This window comes from Leptosomus discolor, chromosome 17 (genome assembly GCF_034619465.1).
Source record: "Leptosomus discolor isolate bLepDis1 chromosome 17, bLepDis1.hap2, whole genome shotgun sequence".
Classification (NCBI taxonomy): domain Eukaryota; kingdom Metazoa; phylum Chordata; class Aves; order Leptosomiformes; family Leptosomidae; genus Leptosomus; species Leptosomus discolor.
The window spans coordinates 8,717,857-8,737,022 of record NC_141407.1 but is presented as its reverse complement, the minus strand read 5'-3'; the positions used below and the strand labels follow the sequence as shown (position 1 = coordinate 8,737,022).

Sequence of the window (19,166 nt, the reverse complement as noted above, 5' to 3'; positions counted from 1 at the left end):
CCCCTCAGCAAACCAAAGTTTTCAGTACTGAAGTTGTTGTTATTCTAAAGGCAAAATCAAATACTGCCTACAGCTTAGATGAGTCAGCTCTGATAAAATGAGGAGACTAAAAATACTTCCTTTAGAGCCCACAAGTGGAGGCACGGATACTGGTTTTGATAAGCAGCAACCCTCTGCACATTGGCAAGCACTCAAGTGGTTTATTGAACTCAGATTTCCCATATGTCGCTCTACTTTTATATATTCCTTTTGTTCTTCTCTATGAATTTAACACGTTTCTAGTATAATCACTAATTAACCTGGCAAACAACTCAGCCCCCTTGGGCTTTGGCGGTGCTGTATTTATCAGGCTTGCAATGTCTGTTTTTCCGTACTTACTGTTTCTAATTGAGTAACATCCTACATATCTATCCAGTTTTGGCTTTTACTCTGCCCATATGTGCAGCTGTGCCCCTCATCCGAGAGGTTTTGTTTTGTGCTGCATGAGCAGACAGACTTAGCACCTTTTGTCTATAAATTAGAAGCATCGTTTACATTATCTGCCAGGCCCCAGCTCCGGTAAATAACCTTAAATTAACCTGTCAGTGCGATTTGTGTGCTCTCTTACTGCTCTGTGCTTGAATTCAGTAGGTTGAGTCTCCTGTCCTAAGTCCTACTGTGATTCCATTAAAGTGAATGCCATTACATCATTGACAGGGGAGGGGTGGGGCCAGAAATCAGACCAGTGAAGAAAGGTGGGTATATGTAACTAAGTCAGACCATGAACACTACTTGGAGGGATAACTTGGATAGAAGTAGCTGTTTCCTGTACTGTCCAACTTGTTGTTTTTAAGGTCATCAGTTAATCTTGCTTTCCTTTTCCCCCTTGGATGTCTGGATCGCTCAATAAAATATGAATTTGCAGCATCTTTAAAGATCCAGCCAAGTCTTCTTTCCTTTTGTGTGTGTGCTAATTATGATGAGCTAAGGGGGATGGTGGGAAAAGTCACAGATAGGAGATCTGGATCTTCTGCAGAGCATTTCCTCTGGAAATGTGGGAAATCAAGCCACCTAGCAGAGGTATCATCACAGCAGTTTTCACTGTGTTGATGATGGCTTGCAGAGGCATGTATCTGCTTATACGCAGGGTGAAAGAGCTGAGTGTTTCTGTTCTGGTTGCCTTTGCAGTGAATTTGTAGCATGGCTCACAGAGATTGGAGAGATAAGCAAGCCAGAGGAAGGGGTCAACCTTGGACAGGCACTATTGGAAAATGGAATCATTCATCATGGTGAGTGCTCCATGCCATAAAGACGTGTCAGCTTTCAGTAATGCCCTGGAAATGAGTGGAAAACTGACTGCATCTGTTCACAGATGATGTTCAAATACTCTCCTGTACCATACTCATCAAGTTCTTAAAATGTTTAATGACTTTTGGGATTAATAAGTGGGCAAATTATGTCATGAAAACAGGACTTGTTGGGTATCCTGAAAGTGTTTATGCCCGCAGTTGCTTGATTTCTCTGCAACATGTTTGTTGTGGACTATATCAGGTGTATATTCCTTTGTACTATGTGTGTTTGAAATTCTGTAGTGATCAATAAATACAGCTTTCCATGTGAGACATCAGCAATGTGGAGGATAGTCCAGCAGTGCTCTTTTAGAATGGGGCACAAGTACCAACAGAGTGAGGGGCTCCAGATGATGGGTCATTCTTTCTGATGAGACAGCTTGTCATAAAGAAAAGGGATGATGGAGGGTTTGTTGTCGGATTTGGTTTTTCCAGCTCATTTGGTAAGGATGTCTCTCTTTAAAATAGTGATGCACCATACTTCTTCATCACCCCAGCAGATGACCTTGAAGTGTTGTGATGACGAGTTATTTTAGAAGAGTAGGATAGTGCATACAAAAGTGCTACATGACTGAAGTGGCACAAGATGCTTGTTCGAAAATTTTCAGTGCCATCTTTGTTTCTAATAAAATAAGGTCTTTCTCCAAAGTACCTCCTTTAAATCCAGATTTGTCCTGCTGTTTTCTATTGTTTTCATATTACATTATGCAAAGCAATGTAGTCCTATTCTAGTTAAACAGCAAATGCCCCAATTTCAACATACAGGTGAGTTTAGCTGCAAAATGCACATCAAATGAATATGTTATATAGGTCTTAAGTCACCAGTGGTCTGGTCTACATTTCCATACAATCTCTTGGAAATCAATTTAAATAGGGGAGCCATTTAATTAGGCTAGTCTTGCTTTAATCTCTTGGTAACTCAGCTTCACAAACTTGTCTTTCAGGTGACAATAACACTGTTAAGAAATACTGTCATCTTCTTTTAATTAACAGAGAAATCTAATGTGAGCAGTACCATAATCCTTCATGCATATACACTTCCACCCCCAGGTACCAAGACATACATTCAGGCACATTCAGACTTTGAAGAGCTTTGAGCATGAGCTCAGAATCACTGAACGTGTTTGGATACTTGGCCCTAACTGTGGCTTTGGGGAACTGAAACACTCCGGCTCCCATGTGTAGGGATCCCCTTTTGGATGGAGAATGCTCTGTTGCACTCACACCCTTGCTTGCCTGAATGGGTTCACTTGCATTGTTGGTGCAGAAAGCTCTCCTGAGACTTGTTATATTCATGATGGCTGTTTACCTTGACATAGCATCATACTTCAGCACTTTTAGCAGTGTCCTTTTTCTCAGAACACAAATTTACAGCTCAAACAAAGTTGTGCTGTTATAACTACTGCACCCCTTGTTCAAATGCCTTGAGTAAGAGGTATCTGGTTTGGTTTTAATGTGTAGTTTAGTTAGAGCTCCTGCTGTTAATATCTGCAATGACAGTGCTAGACATTGGAAGGTATTTGCAATTCTGCATTTACTTCAGGAAATATCCCCTGAGATTTTGGTAAATCATTAAACATGAAAATATCTCATTATTTGTCTCCTAATGCGGCAAGAACTTAAACACAATAATGAAGCCCTTACCCCTCTTCTACGTTAGGCAATATGTTTTATCTTCTGTTTTCACTTGGCATAACATTACTGTCAGGTGAAAACTGCTGATCTCTCAGCCTGCCTGAGAAGCAGGGCCATAGAAGATTGCTAAATGCTGAGCTGTGTGCTAAGTGCTGAGCTCTGTGTGTTTTATCACTCAATTTTCTCTGTATCTCCTTTAATTCTGGCTATTTTATCTGGGACTGCTGATGTGGAAGTTCTGGTACCTGTCACAGAGAGCAGAAGTGATCAGAACCTGATCTGCTGTGTGCCAGACACAAAAGATGCTTTCTGCAGACTTGATTCTCAATTGGATTTAGAAATACAAAATCCGGAGCATGTAGACACTCAAAGAAATAAATAGTTTATGCAGCTTGGAGATTCCACTGTATGCAAAAGGATATACGTCAGAACCTGCAAGTTTTGTTTTACTCTGTGACATCAAGAAAAATATCACCAAAAGCAGGAATCTTAATTAAAGACCAGTATGTCCTATGTAATGAGGGAAAGTCTTAAGAATTTCTGGTCTCTGCCTTCTAAACAACTATCCTGCCCACTCTGCCAAGGGGCAGACTAAATCTAAAACTGAGTCTTGGTACTTCTGAGTCTGCCTGACTCAGTTAATTGTCTTTAGTCATCCAGTGTCATCAGTTTTCTCAGGTTAATCAAACTCAGGCTAAGAGGCATCTTAATAGTGTAAATCCATGTTTTCTCTTAGTTAATCAAATGGTGTACCTACGCTCTGAAATACTGCATCCAAAATATTCAAGGGTGCTCCAGCACAAAGATCTGGCCATGGTTTTGGTATGTTGGCAAAGGCAGGAAAGATTACAGTGACTAAGCTACCCCACCTTATCTGCGTATATTGCTCTTCTCTAGATTTCCTCCTCCTTCCCGACATAGTTGTAACTGATCTCCACTAGATTAAGCTGTGAACAATGGCATTTCTATACTACATACTGTAAAATCTGGAACATACTTTATTACTTCTTTTGAATTTGAACAGTTGTTGGCACTTTACTTATTATTACTACTTATTTACTAATCAGTAAACCCAATAATTTCTACTAGTTACTAAATTGCTATCTTCAGTATGAGGGTTTGAGAATAGAGACAGGATAAACCTACATATAATTGGATATAGACTTCACCCTCTTCGAGTCTGGTGCGTTAGATAAATCTGTTGGAAACTGGGTACGGTTTTAGACTCTTTTTCTGATTTTGGCCAGTGCCTCTTTTGAAATAGTTCCTTATCACACTGAAACATCTTTTGTGTCCTTGTCTTTAAAGCCTATCAGTATATAGCATTACCCAGTAAGATTTTTAACTGCCCTACTGTGGAATGGGTATTCTGGGTGAAAAAGCAGTCTTTCAAAAATATTATTTAATTTTTAAAAGGAACTCACTAGTAAATACAAGAACTATGGTAGAAGAATACCTTGAACAGCTTTAATTCCTCCCACCAGCATGCTTCTACTTTTGGAGTTGCAGAACTTCAGGCAACTACAAAAATTACTTTTGGTACTGGGATAACTATTGTGGGGATTTGCAGGCACTTTGTTCAAAACTTATCAAACTTAGCAAAAAAAGTAAAACAGTCGCAATTATCTTCACTGGGACTGTTTCCAAAGCTTTACATAAATTGAATCTGGTGTAAAAGGGAGAAATGTCAATTTTATTGGTGCTTCAGCATTTTAGAAAACTGATTTTGTTGGTGGAGCTATTCAGAAGTGCACATAAGCATATATATACACAATAAGGGGACATTTAAAGAGCTGAGTCCTCTTCAGAAAATGTTAGATACCAGCAAATACTTTGATGTAGATGTATCAGCTGGCCTATGAAGAACATGGCAGGGGAGAAAAGACTAATTTTAATTATCATACTGGTGTTTTAGTTTCAGATAAGCACCAGTTTAAGAATGAGCAGGTGATGTACAGATTTCGCTATGATGATGGAACATACAAGCCAAGAAGTGAATTGGAAGACATCGTGTCCAAGGTTTGTATTGTCATTCTTAGTTGGAACCTTGTGATTTGCATCAAAAGAGTTTGCTCTACCTCTGAATGTCATTGACCTGTTGTATAGGAGATCCTAATGCTGTTTATCTTTGTTGTATTAAGCTATCCATCCTAATGCCATGGGAGACATTGACTCTAGGGAGAGGAAGCAGAGCTTAGCAATAAATAACAATACAGTTGTGACTGCACCCTAATATATCAATTAGACAATCTTAATATAGTAACAAAAGCTCTTAAAAAAACCAAAACAGTAGGCCATAATATAGCATGTCTGCTGAAAATCTGGGCATTATAGTTCAGGGAGATAGAAGAGATCAATATTTAGCTGCTGTTCCTGATAATTGTATGTTAAATGAGTTCTGTTGATCCCATATCTGCCCACATACCTTTTAATAAATTGGATTTCTTCTTACAGACATTAGTTCATGGGTTAATTCTGAGGAAGGATTAATGGAAAAAATGTTGGAATAGAGGTAATTAGAGATAAAAGAACAGATTTTTTTGGCTTCTGGAGGCAGGGAAAGAAGAAAGAGTGTTTGACAGAGAGGATAAGGGAGTTGTTTTGAAAAACAGTTAATCAATAGATAATTCCAGCTGAGTAGAGACATCAGTGTCCAGGTTTTGCTAGCTTTAGCTAGTCAGTGTTTCTTTGAAATGGAAAAACCTGATAATACCATGCATCTTTCCTTCTTCAGGGTGTGAGGCTCTACTGCCGACTACACTGCCTATATACTCCAGTGGTAAAGTATGTTCACCTTCATGTTCCCCTTGTATATGTTAGCTGGCATTGTTAAAAGGATGACATGTTTCTATTGAAATCTTTCTTATTTCTTATTATGAACAGTAATTTTCTGCATTTCTTGACTGTTTTACTACCCTTCTATCTCCACAGTTTAGATCTGTAGTTGTACTTCTTCTGGAGGATGTTGGGACTGGGTTCTGGGAGAGTGAAAGACTAGTGTTATAGTCTTTCTGACATTTTCTTCCTATATCAGTTCATAAGAGCTGTTAGCATGACACAAGTTTATTTGTTTACTCTGGCATTTTCTGTGAGTTAAAGTGGGTGTGATCAATACGTGACTACTAATTCAGGGCAGATTGCATGGTGTGATTGTAGCTGCTGTGTATTATTTGGGTTATAGAAAATGTAAACAGATGCTAAAGTGATGTAAACAGATTCTGATGTGATGATAGTATTCTTTCATTCAAAGCGCCCTAAACAAACAAAAAGCAATCTGAAGTGGAGTAAAACCTGAAGCCGTAATTTGAAAATACCCAGAAAATTTTGTGTGGAACCAACTTGGCTCTGTATAAATAAACGCTAAGGAATTGAGATAATCTGCAAGAGCTGGTTAGCTCTCTTCTCTGGTCCCAGGAGATGATTTTCAGATGTTGTTGCCTTACTGTGACATCAGGTGAACATTTCTGACATATAATGGAAACCACCCTGAACCATGTAGGTGTTCTGTTTAGGTATTTATGATTGAAAATTAGGCATTTTCACTTAGAACTTCCAGTACCTGAAGTGGGCCTACAAGAAGGCTGGGGAGGGACTTTTTACAAGGGCCTGCAGTGATAGGATGAGGGATAATGGTTGGAAGCTGGGAGAGGGCAGGTTTAGACTAGATATAAGGAAGAAGTTCTTCACCCTGAGGGTGGTGTTACACTGGAACAAGTTGCCTAAGGAAGTTGTGGATGCTCCATCCCTGGCAGTGTCAAGAGCAGGTTGGATGGAGCCTTGAGCAACCTGGTCTAGTGGGAGGTGTCCCTGCCATGGCAGGGGGGTTGGAACTGGATGATCTTTGAGGTCCCTTCCAACCCAAACCATTCTGTGATTCTATGATTTTTACATATGAAATCTGATGAGGAAGAAAAAAAACCTCTGGTGGGCGTGGCTGGAGTCCCAAGTTCAATAAAACTGACCTCTTGCCCCTGAGTTGTGCAACAGACATTTCACTGAGAAATGCCATTGTCATGTTAAAAGGAGCTGCAAAGATAGTTACAGTTCATCAGACATAAAATTGCCTAATTAGGTCTCTCTTTTTTTCCCCAGAATAGTTGTCCTACAATAGTACAGAATTGAGTTAGCCTAAAGGATATGGAGAGAGCAGGAAAGCACGATGCAGCCCTTGGTAGACAAAATGATTGTGTATATGCATGAGTGTATTTCCACACACACATTTAACTCCTTAAGATGGCAATTCACATGCAGAGTAGGAATAACAAGTGAAGCTCAAAAAATTTCACTGACCTCAGGGTACCCGCAAACTGAAAGGGATGTAGTGTTATGCTTTGTCAACAAGGACAAAATAACTACCATAGGCCTGTCCTGTGGTGTTTTATCAATGTGCTATTTTTGTAATAGAATCCCAGCTGGAGATTCTTCTAATATCAAGTTTACTTTGGGTTACTGACAGCATTTCACTGTGTGTGACCAGTGAAAAATAGGAGACTCTCGGAAGTTTAGGATCCTTAGGATCTTCACGCTCTCAGTTTGTTTAGGCTATTCTTCCTGCCTTTCTCTTTCCTACCTATTCTTTCTTTAATCTCCCTGTTAGAAAACTGGATCTCCTAGCATGTCATCCTTTCACATCTTCTTATCATGTCTTTTTGCCTCCTACAAGCTTAATGTTAACCTAAAGGAGCTAGTTTTTAGCCAAGTTAGGGTTTTTTATTACTTTTTCCTGTGCCTTTGGACCACTGCTTTATCTGGCATCTTCAGACTGCTGAACCCTACAATCATGCTGGCAAGATTGATGACATCTACTTTTCGGGTGCAACCTTCCTTCTAGAAAATTGGCAAAACTGCTTGGAGTAGCAGGTGCACATGACAAGAAGATCTGGAGGAATCGTAAAGTTCAAAATTCAGTTACTTTGTTGACAACCTTGGGACATAATTTTGCTTAGTTGTCTTCCCTGGAAAACTGGGAGTTTCCATGTAGTGTTTGCCTCTGCCTCTATAATTTTCTTTAAGTAAACTCTGACACTGATGTACTTTGAGGACATTTCCCCACTGGAAACAAAGCGTGCTACTAAAATACTAATACATAAAAAGTGAAACATTTTGAAAAATCTTAGATGTAGAGAAGGTTCTGAATATGTCTCTTCGGGGAAGTTGTGAGGGTGGGAGAACTTGCTCCTGCTTACAGATGTGATGGACAATACTTCAGTGTGTAGATGGGCTAGAGCCTGTGAAGAATATTATATTCCTCTAGTTTCTATAAGGCAGCAAGGTTCTGCCTAAATTTCAATGGTTCCCACATCTATTTTTGATTATTCATCTGCAGTTCATGGTTCTGGATAACACTCTATGATTCATGCTCTACTCCTGTTCGGACTAGAATGAAATGAGGGGAAAAGTCAGTGAACTAATTTTGAAATATTCATCCTGACAAGCATTTAACTACAAGCAGTGAAGGACTGGGCCTTGGACCAATATCCTGATGCCAGCTTATTCAAAACTCTAGCTCTATCTCAGCATCTATATGAAAATGTTGAGAGTTGCTTCTCACAATCTGGAAACTCTACTCATTAGTACTCAATATTTTAATGCTTTCCTTTGTTGTTCTGACATTTCAAAAGCACATTTTCTCAAGATAAGAGTGTGAGAGGGAAAAACTGCCCAGAAAACTCCCACAGCTTTGCGCTGGGTTTAGCACATTACTGGAAGACAAGTCGAAAAATGTGTGTAAGCACTATGAGGAAAGCTTTTGTTCTGAGGACACATATTTCTGGAAATGCTGTCATGGTTTTTGTTTGTTTGTTTGTTTTTCCGAAATTCTGAAAGTCCTGCTTGCCTTTCAATTTTCTCACACCCTACATTCTGCAAACACACAGGCATTTCTGCTGCATTTATTTACAAAAGCCAGTCACAACATATTTGTGTCTGTAGATGATTAGTAAAAGGAACATGGATAGGATGAATTTTAGGTGGTGGTTTGATGTTAGATTTTTAGAAAAAAGGAAATATCAAACAGTGTGGTGCTAATGAAAGAAGTTGATTTGACAGAGCTGAAAAATAAAGTCTTGAGCTGCTGTATAGATACATCCGGACTGTAAAACAGTCACAGTGGCTGTGAAAGTTTCTTTCCAGCCATGCCAGGGGACCTCCAGCTTGAAATAGAAGGACCACCTCCAAGGGTGAGAGAGGAATTAATTCTTCGTAGCCCATTCAACATTTGGCCTCTCTACTGAGACTCTCAACAAGAGGGAGCCAATTAATGCAAATTAATTGTGGTAATGGCTTTTGTGATGTGGAACTAGGAACTGGATCAAGACCACAAAACTTATTTCACACGGGCCAGTAAACAGCCTTAAAATGGAAAGAGCTTTTCATTTTCTCATGAGCTGGATTAATTCCAGTGACCTGGAGGTGAAAGGTGTTGGATCCCAATGTCCTGAGCCACATAGTCCTCTTATATTTGTATCAAAATTCTTTAGAAGTATGTTATGAAAGAATAAAACGATCAATTATCTCCATGGCTCTGAGAAGAGGAATGGAAGAAAACTGCAAAAAAGCAGCAAGTTACAATAGGATTTCCTTTCCTTATTTCAGGAACAGTGCTGCTCTCTACAAGGGCTGTGTGTGAGATGGTGCAAGTTGTGTTACAAGACCTAAATACAACACTTCTTTTTTTATTTACAGTGGCCAAAATTATCTAATGCCATAAAAGAACACTGTGCGCTCTATTTGTGTCTGGCTACTCTGATATTTTGCGAAAGGAAGGAAAATCTGAACAGCTGTGGAGAGTCAGGAGAATCTCTCTTGACAGAGTAGGCTAAAAGGCGCTTAATTCAGTGAGCCTAATGAAAAGGGGACACAGAGGGAATATGTAGGGTCACTGTCTATGAATACATTGGTGGATAAACACTAGAGAAGAACTATTTAAGCTTATAGATGGGGCTGGCCTTGAGCCAATAAATGTAAACAGGACATGAATGGATTTAAGATGGAAACTAGAAGATGACTTTGAGCCAGAAGAATGTGATTTTCAACAGAATCGATTGTGGCACTATTCTAACCTGAGTTAAATCTCAGTACATCTGTGAAAAGAATGTCCTGGTTGGCTCTGGCAGGAGCTCACTGAAGATGGTTTGAAACATCTAGAGAAATTTGGAGTAACACTGCTCTGTATTGATCTGAAGTATCTTCCTAATTCAAGTTGTTAGAAAAGTTTAAAAACTAGTTCTTTCTTCTAGACATTGTAGCAGAACGTCTGCTTCTTATTCTTTGTGTTATTTATTTGTGGCTGGGAGTCTTTTTTTTTTTTCCCCATCTGTAATTCTTCTTGCCTTAATAATAGTATGTCACAAAACTGTATGTAGGTTTAAAGTGTAAAATAGATGCTTACCTTTTTGTCCTGATTTTCCTTGAATTCTCTTTCTTAATTAGAGATCGTGACTACCATCTAAAGACATACAAATCAGTAATACCTGCAAGTAAACTAGTGGATTGGCTTATTGCACAGGTAAGAAAATTTTAAGATACTGCTGTCTTTGACAAGGAGCTTAATTTTTCAGTTCCATGTAAAAGTGAATAAAACACATTTATCTAGAGAATATTACAACATAATTAAACATATCCTGATTCTTTGAACTTACAATCCTATGCTTTCTGTTATTATTCATTTGGTGAAAACATTATTTGGCGGCATAAAGAGGAAGAAAGTTCTTTGTTAGCTCTAGGAGTAGTGAACTGGCCGTTCTGTGGGATCTTTTCTATTTCTTGTGATTTTTGGAAAACACTTAAAGCAATGTTGATCTTATTTAATATAGTACAGGTACAGCACAATTTTATTGTAAAATGAACCTAGAGTTTCACACCAACAACTGCACCGCTGTCTTTAGAAATTGTAGTTGCCCCACGTTTACTTTGTAATTACAGTGAAGAGCCTGTAGCTTGGGTAATTAAAAATTTAGCTTTGATAATCTAAAGCAATCAAAAGAGAGAGTGTGCCATGTTGCTCACTATCATAGAGTCAACTCCACATTCTGGTTTTATCTTAAATTATGGTCCGATTCACAATCGTATTAAGTCCTCTACTGCCAAAATTACATAGAGGGGCTAGTTTGAGAATCAGGCCTCTGACAACTAGGGATGTTGTCCTTCAGACATGTTTGTTTTAATTGCATTTGACATCCTCCTACATTAATAAGATTGATATGATTTAAGGTTGTTCTGTGCCATGAGAATGGAGTAGTCAATTGTTTTCCTGTTAAGAGCATAGAAGAGAGCAAGGTTATTAGTACTGAGGTTGTCATATCAGTTGCATGTGATTTAACTGGGTGGTCTTCATGGAAAGCTGAGAGGGGAAAAAAGTCTGCTTTGGTCAAAGGAGAGATGTAATCAGGCTAATCTGGCCAATATAATAGTTAATCATAGAGCTGTAGGCAGTGGAAAGACTCAGAGAGCGAAGTAAAACATCAACTCTTGGTCTGGAAAAGGTAGCTCATTTTCTTCCCCATTTTTCTTCATTCTGGTCAGTTAATGTGGCTGTTAGTTCTCCTGTTTACTGAACTTTACATTAAGATTGAACCAAAATGTACTAAAGCCAGATATGGAGATACAGAAGACTGTAATTTATATTGTGTATATGTGTGCGTAAGTGTGTGTATACAGATGAAAAGATGAGGGAAATTTCTTCTGTGCTCAGTTAAAGGGGAACATTGTTAAACATTTAAATCACTGGCTATGACTTAGATGAATTCCTGTCTATGTGGCTAAGTCAATCTTTGCTCATAGAATTAGTAATTTTCGTGGAGGTGTGCTTGGAGTTATCATACTAGATTGAACTATTTTCCAGCAACCATTCATACTTTGGCCGTATTAGCTAACAACAGATTTTAGTGGGAGCTAATGAATACTCAGCTTTTTGCAGAGTAGTACATTTATTTAACTGCTCAAATATCTACCTTTCAGTTTAACTTTAGACATCTCTTCTTGAAAATCTTGGTGATGGTGTCTGTAACTACCTAGTACACAAAAATGCTGGGATATGTTTATTTCTGACAATCAATTTGCATCCTGATTTTTAGTTTAGAAATTGTGCCCCAAAAAAGTGAGAACTATTGTTTCTGTTAGATTTAGTGACATAAGGATGACTGTCTTGAAGGACAGTCTCTCTCATTTCTGTTTGCAATTTAGACTATAAATGCCAGTGGGAGGCCTCCCTAATAAGAAAACTGTTTTTTCATTTCCTTGACCTTTACAAATATTCATAAGATTGAACAGAGCAGAAGAATAAGAACTGTTTTCATAATCAAAGAAATGGTATCAATTCTATTTTGTACCCTTATCCTCCTACCTAGAAATTGTTGGCTGTTATACTTCTGACAGGAGATAAGTTGGATCCTCAACAAGGCTTAATCTTTTGTACATTTGAACAGTTTTATTCAAATGTGATACATGTTATTATCCCCTGTATATTGCATGCACTCAGAGTCAGGGATTGGATAGGCATTAAGAGCTCTGTTATTAGATATGCAGTGTATTTGTGGCTCTGTAGACATCAGGAGTATGTAGGAGCTGAGTATCTCTGACTATCAGGTTTATTGATAAGTGCCTTGTGATGCGCTAGCACAGATTATTCACTACGAGGTAGTTTTTGCATGTGAGAGAGGATGGTCAAGGGATTTCCTGATGACTTGGAGATTTAATGCTGAATTTGCTTGATGTCTTTTTATTGTTAATAGCTTTTCACAATAGCTGGATCATATTGCAGTTATCCCCATAGTATGTCTTAGGCAAATTGTGCATGAGACACTAAAATAAAGTATTAAGTATGATGGTGGAGAGAAGCATGTATGAGCATAGGCGCTGATTGGAGATGGAAGTGTTTATGCATCTTTCAGAGTCACAAAGTCAAATCCTGGAAAACATAATGCTGTATTGGAGTTCTCCATAGACATTACTTTAGTGACCCTTTGAATGTAACAGAGAAATGGTCTCGGAGTCAGAGTCTGAAAGGAGAAATACCTGATCCGTATCCATGGATTTAGACTGAAAGTGTCTGAATTATATTATGGTCCCTACATATATTTAGAGGTAATCATTGAAGGGAAGGGGCTCATTCTTTCGTTGATTCTGGACACTCTGAACTTCATTTTACAACCTAATGTTTCTCCCACTGCCAGTAAGCTGAGAACCAAGAGGAACACAGACCTCATAAATGTCGGAGCACTTGTACTTCACAGACTCTCGGGTGCTACTGAGAGTGCACTAAAAGACTGCACTGCTACAAAAACAGTACTTTTGTTATCTAGCTGAAGATTTATATCCAGACCTCCAGAAATGTTCCATGATAAAACACTATCAGTTGAATCCCCAGTTCTAAATCTAAGAAACTTAAAATGGCAATTTTATGAAAGGTAGAGTGGAAGTAAAGGGACAAATGCAATGTAGAAACCTGCTGGTAGGATTCTTTAGGTCTTTTGCTCCAGTTTTGCTCTTTCCATTCATGCATCCATCCGTCCATCCATCCATCCATCCATTCCTTCTTTCTATTGCACCTCTGTTCATTGCATTACCTTAGGCTTCCTCCCCACTTGGAAGGAGCACTTTGTAATCTTAAAACTCTCCTTTTCCATGATATCAACAAAATATTTTAAAGTGGTTTGGTGGTTGTTCTTAACTTATCTGTGTTCATCTGCTTTCTTCTCTCCTGCACGTGGGTTGTAAACAATCTAGGTCAAAGACCATCTTAATTCCTGGGCTTACGCATCTCAACAATCAGCCATGAACCATGATTAGGGCTTTAGGCATCATATCATTACCAGAACTAGGTAATAATACTTATTGTAATGGTGGCAGTAGTAATAGTAATAATAGTAGTGTGCTCTGGACATGATTCTTCACTATGGTACTGACTGTAAACTGTTTCCGTAATTCTGCCGACTCAAATTCAGTGATTGTGCTTGAATAAACCTAAATTATCTTGTCAAAACTAGTTTCATAACCAATATCTGTATGACAAAGTTATGAGAGACACATTCTGTCGAGACTGTTGATTTTAAGTGGTTATTTTTTCTTAAGATTTTTGTTACTGCTTTCATTGTATTTGGACAAATTGCTACATAACAATTAGAAGTATTTACAGGTGAGCTGAAATGATCGATTTTAAGTTATATTTTATAATTAGAGTGCTGTTTTGCTAGGGGAATGTTTTGAGGCCAAATTAACATCATCAGGAGTAGCCTGTCTGCTTTAGAGCCTTCCTACCCAAAGATTTTGTTGCCTAAACCAAAAATGGATTACTAAAGGTTAAGAGAGTAACATTAGAAGACATTTCTCCTCCAGTTTATTTACAGTTCAAAGAATAAATTAGATTTTTAAGTCCCAGCTTCTGTAAAATAAACTACCTATTTATCCCATAAAGTAGCACAAAGTGAGCGTTGAGAATTGTCACATGACAGGGTGGAAAATGAGGAACGACTTATGAAGACGTGAGATTAGTTTATAGTAAAAGTTAAACTTCAGGTGTATTAAAGCCCTTTTCTTGGCTTTCCTTGTGTGATTACGTGATCAAGCAGTTCCTCCAGTTCCTCCTTAGTCTTTTTCCTACCAAGAGAACAGTATTTAGTTCTTAATTTGGAAATGTCATGCCTTTTTTTTTTTTTCTCTCTCAGAAAGTCTCTTCAACAAGAACCAGCAGTGCTGCTGATTGGCAAGACCTGATCCTGTTTTATCCTGTTTTTAAATAGTATCTTTACACCATAGCGATGTTATTTGCCAATATTTGCCTGGCAAATAGCTACTGCTCTCCTTAGTAGGACTTGAAGTAGGACTGATGTTCTGCTAAGATCAGAGGGCTCTTGGTCTGCAAGCTGGTTTGCTTAAAACAAAGTCAGTATGCTACTTTGCAGTTGCTGCTAGAGCTTCAGGATATCTAGTTCTCCAGATGGAGAGGAAAAAAGGTGTGATACTTGTGTAGGATATAGCTTCTAATTTAGTAGGACTGACTGAAAGTAAGATGCTGAAATTGCTCCTCTGCTAAAGCAGCAGGTCTTCAACCTGCTGGAATGAGATGACTGTTGCTAGTGAGACAGCAGATCCTAGGTTCTCTTGTGCCCATTTGGGGACTGGGAAGCAGGTAATTTTGCATCAAGTGACCAGCATTAACAGTGTTTTTCATCTGAGTGAGACCAATAGTGCCTGCTGATTTTTACCAGCCCTATTTAGAACTTGTATGCCTGCCTAAAAAGTACAACCAGCATGTTTGTCAAGTCTTTACTTGTGGCTGCAGATTAGCAGATATGTAGAGAAAAGTAGGCATTTCTTGTATTTAACGGAATTGCAGATGCAAAACTTAATGCTGTCATTTCAGGTAAATTTGTAAATTTGCAAGTCACCTTTGGTACCTATGTTGAAATACTACACTCAAGGCTTCAGGTAGTGAGAAGCCTTTGTTTGTAGGTCTGCTATGTGAAAAAGAACGTCACTGCAGTCTTAACCAGTCTGACCTTTGGAGTTCACATACACTGGATTTACGCAGGTTTTTCTTGCTTTGGTTGAACGAAGATAAGATCTCTCAACTTCTCTCTCTAAGAATGAGTTTTATTGTCTGTGGCTAATGAGGCCTAAAGTCTGACGCTAACATTGCAATAAAAAGTCTTTACATTGAGATAATATTATGTCCTTTTGTGGGTTAAACAACTAATTTCCAGAATCCTGGTCTTTGTCCTCCTAGTTCCTGTAGGAGGCAAGAGATGCTTTATATAGGAATGAATGGGATTTGGGCAACAGGGTAGCTATTTTAATTTCTTGCTGTTGTTCCCTACAAAGAGCATCCTGCTAGTTTAAGCCACAAGCTATGCAGTGGCAAAGGGGAATAATTTAGCTTAGGAAGTCATATTTATCCTCTTGTTTCTAGGGAGACTGTCAGACTCGGGAGGAAGCTGTCGCACTGGGTGTTGGACTCTGCAATAACGGCTTCATGCATCATGGTAATGCATCAATATTACTTCCCACAGCCAATTAAAGGAGCTCTTACTTCAGTCAGATTAGCTGACTGTCTGAAAATCCCTTTTCTGTAGGCTGTGCCATACATGCTGACATGTACACAATTGCAGGCATCCCAGCAGGTCCTTCTAAAAAGCAGTCTTCGAGTGTACACAAAATGTGTAAGCCTAGTACCTTTCCAAGTGAATCCCCTTGCTAATAGTTATGATGAGGCCTGATGTAATTAGATAAGCTAGAAGGGGCATGGTTTTTACTGCGTCTCTTCCAGAGCCATCAGACCAGTGCACAAGCCAAGTACTGTCCTGAAATATCACCAAGAAATGTCAGGTACAAGGTTAAAATTGCCCAGTTCTTGCCATTTGGACAACAAGCATAGTCCTCAGTGCAGAATCTCTGAAGCTCCCAAATCTGAAGTGCCAAATTGCCAAGTTAGACATCATTCATCCTCAGTGATGCTGCTGCTGGTAAACTGAGAAACTAAATAACCCATTGGTATCGGTATCAAATACCACATACAAAGTTTTAAGAGTAAAGCAGTTTGTCCAATGAAATATCCAGTTTTAGTCATAAATAACATTTTCTTTCCATATTTTGAATAGTGTTTTTGAGAGCAGATTATTGTGTCATGGTATCATGAGCTACTATGCACTGTGAAGAAAAGTATATGCCTAAAAACAGTAATAGCTTAAAAATATAGAGCTGAATAGCTGACTGGTAGGTATGCATCTGGTCTTTGTTCTGTAAAGACTGGGAAAATATTTAGGATTTCCTTTAACTTTCTCTTTTGTTTCTCGCTTTCTTTCTCTGTGTGAATGTGTGCATGTATTTCATATATTTTCATATCATTATTTCCAGTCCTGGAGAAAAGTGAATTTAAGGATGAATCCTTATATTTCCGCTTTTATGCTGATGAAGAGATGGAAGGCACCAGTTCCAAGAGCAAACAATTACGTAATGACTTCAAGCTTGTGGAAAACATCCTAGGAAAGAGTCTTTTGGTAAGAAACACCTTAATGTAAACCTTGCCTTTTCTGTGAAACCGGTATTGCTTTCTACTAGAGAAGAATAAGAAGGAAAACTATGATAGAGTAGGTTTAAAATGGGGAATTGCACCTATAGTTAGACTTCTCTTCACTGCGTAAATACTAATTCTTGAGCTACTTTGCTGTAGAGTTCCAACTTCTGCAGCTCTGACTTGTCTAGCTGTGCAGACTGCACAGCTTATTCTAGTAGCAAGGGAAATCCGTAAGTTGCAGGCTCCCTTCTCTAGCATGTGACGATCCTACTGCACTACCTGGGAGCTTTGGATTTACAGCTCACATACATATATGCAAATGCATGTAAGCTCCTGCCTCTTTCTGATAGGTCTCAAGAAAAGAAGAGACTCAAAAGATATGACAGTTTCATCCAGTTCACAGCCCAACCCCTTTCTATTCCTTTGAAGCCATCGAGAGAGTCTGGAAGTGAGCTGGGAGCTGGATGTCTTGTCTTAGGCACCATATGTTTCTTGAGTTTCCTGAGCGGGCAAAACAGTGTTGGTGTGGTGGAGGAGAAATTAATGGGCACTGCTGTCTTGGGAGAGGTCTGCTGTCAAGTTTAAACACAGTTTAAACACACTTAATGTGAGGTAGATTCAGATGCAAGTTAAAAGACTGTTAAGAACACAGATATTTCAGGACGTCGTTGTCTAAGTGATATGGGTATGCCGTGCATTACTGGATCAAGTATCAGCTTTACTTTGTTTATGGAAATGATTTTCCAAAAAATACTGATCCTTACGTTCATACTTTTGCAACATTACTGTTATCTCCAGATTCCCACCTCACTAAATGCCATCACAGTCCCCACTGCACTGGGATTATTCTAACGCTGTTTGGACTTGTTGGTAGTCGGATTGGTGCAAACTCTTTGTTCTCAGATCCTTGTTTACCGCCGGTGTCTCCAGGCCCACCTTTTTCTCCCTTTGAACACTGGCAGAATGCAGGAGCAGGATAAAAATTGGGGTCAGAAACTACAAAAGCAGAATTGCTGGAAAAGATCCAGATGTCCATTATATGGGAAGATTTTTCCTGTGGTTCACAGAAACTTCACTGTCTCACTGTTGTCTTGTCTCCCAGGAGACCAAACTGTGTTTGTCTTGATGGCCAGAAGTAATATTTAAAGCACCATGGTCCCTCAGAATTACTCCTCTGTGCACCCAGTGCCAGAGACTGGAGTGTCAGGTTAATAGGATTATCCTCAAGGAGAGTTGTGGGGCAAAGGGGAGCAGTTAAAAGGTGATACACTTAGTGGGTTTTTTAAATTGTGATTCGCAAAGCACTCGGGAGATCAGTTTCATGTAGGTTGGTGGGAACTGCCATTGTTCAGGTATTTTTGATTTTCCAACTTATGAAGACAAGACAGTTTGAGGAAACAGTAAGTCTCTTTCACTTTTTTCTGTCGGTTCAAGGCACTTCTGCTAAAGTGCTAAAACTCAACAGTAATATGTTAGCTGTGAAATGAGGGATTTAAAGTTCCTTGATCCTGTTTGCTGTTAATGTAATAATCATTTATTAGTGTTCACTAAAGAGACAGAGCGAACAAGCAGACCTTGCACATGGACTATTTACTAATGGTTAATTGTAATCCCTAATTTGTCCTTCCAGTCACTCTATAATTTGGTAATTGAAATATTTGCAACAGGAATAATATTAATGTTACTATTATTGTAGTTCTGAAGTGTGTCAGTCAGCCTCTGACAAAATACAGTCCCATCTCAAAAAGTGAACGATCTGAAATGAACAGCACATGCTGAGTAAGAAATCGCCTACTTAGAGGGCACAGAGTTTTGTCAAATGAGTAGTAGTCACACTAAAGTTAGGAGTTGCCCTCATTTTCGCAAATAAATTAGCAGTCACCTGAACGTTTGCAAAGACGACCCCACAAATAGCAGTACAGTAAATGCATTACTCTTATCCACAAAGAAAATTTGTGCCTGACTTCTATTTTACTCTGTGTTCAGCAATTATGAGCAGCTGGAATCCTGAGGCTTTGCTGTCTGTGGAACATCACTGCTTGCCTCTTTACGATCATGATAGGGTGTTGATCCCTCCCATCCTCCAGTCCCGCCATGGGAAGTTTAATGGAATTTCCTCAGCACTGGCTTTTGAAACATGCTTTCCTACTGCCATGAAATCATAGCTGTTTAATGGAGAGCTTCCCCCACCC

At 38.9% G+C, this 19,166-nt stretch overlaps 1 protein-coding gene across 1 annotated transcript in view; it reads left to right on the top strand.

Moving 5' to 3' along the window:
• PREX1 (phosphatidylinositol-3,4,5-trisphosphate dependent Rac exchange factor 1) overlaps positions 1–19,166 on the top strand; it is a 165,722-nt gene that overhangs the window by 114,243 nt on the left and 32,313 nt on the right. The window contains exons 11-16 of the mRNA XM_086474918.1: positions 1,168–1,268; positions 4,879–4,982; positions 5,698–5,747; positions 10,395–10,470; positions 15,871–15,943; positions 16,815–16,957. Of these exons, the coding sequence (XP_086331044.1) occupies positions 1,168–1,268; positions 4,879–4,982; positions 5,698–5,747; positions 10,395–10,470; positions 15,871–15,943; positions 16,815–16,957 (547 nt within the window). The remainder of the gene's footprint in view (positions 1–1,167; positions 1,269–4,878; positions 4,983–5,697; positions 5,748–10,394; positions 10,471–15,870; positions 15,944–16,814; positions 16,958–19,166) is intronic.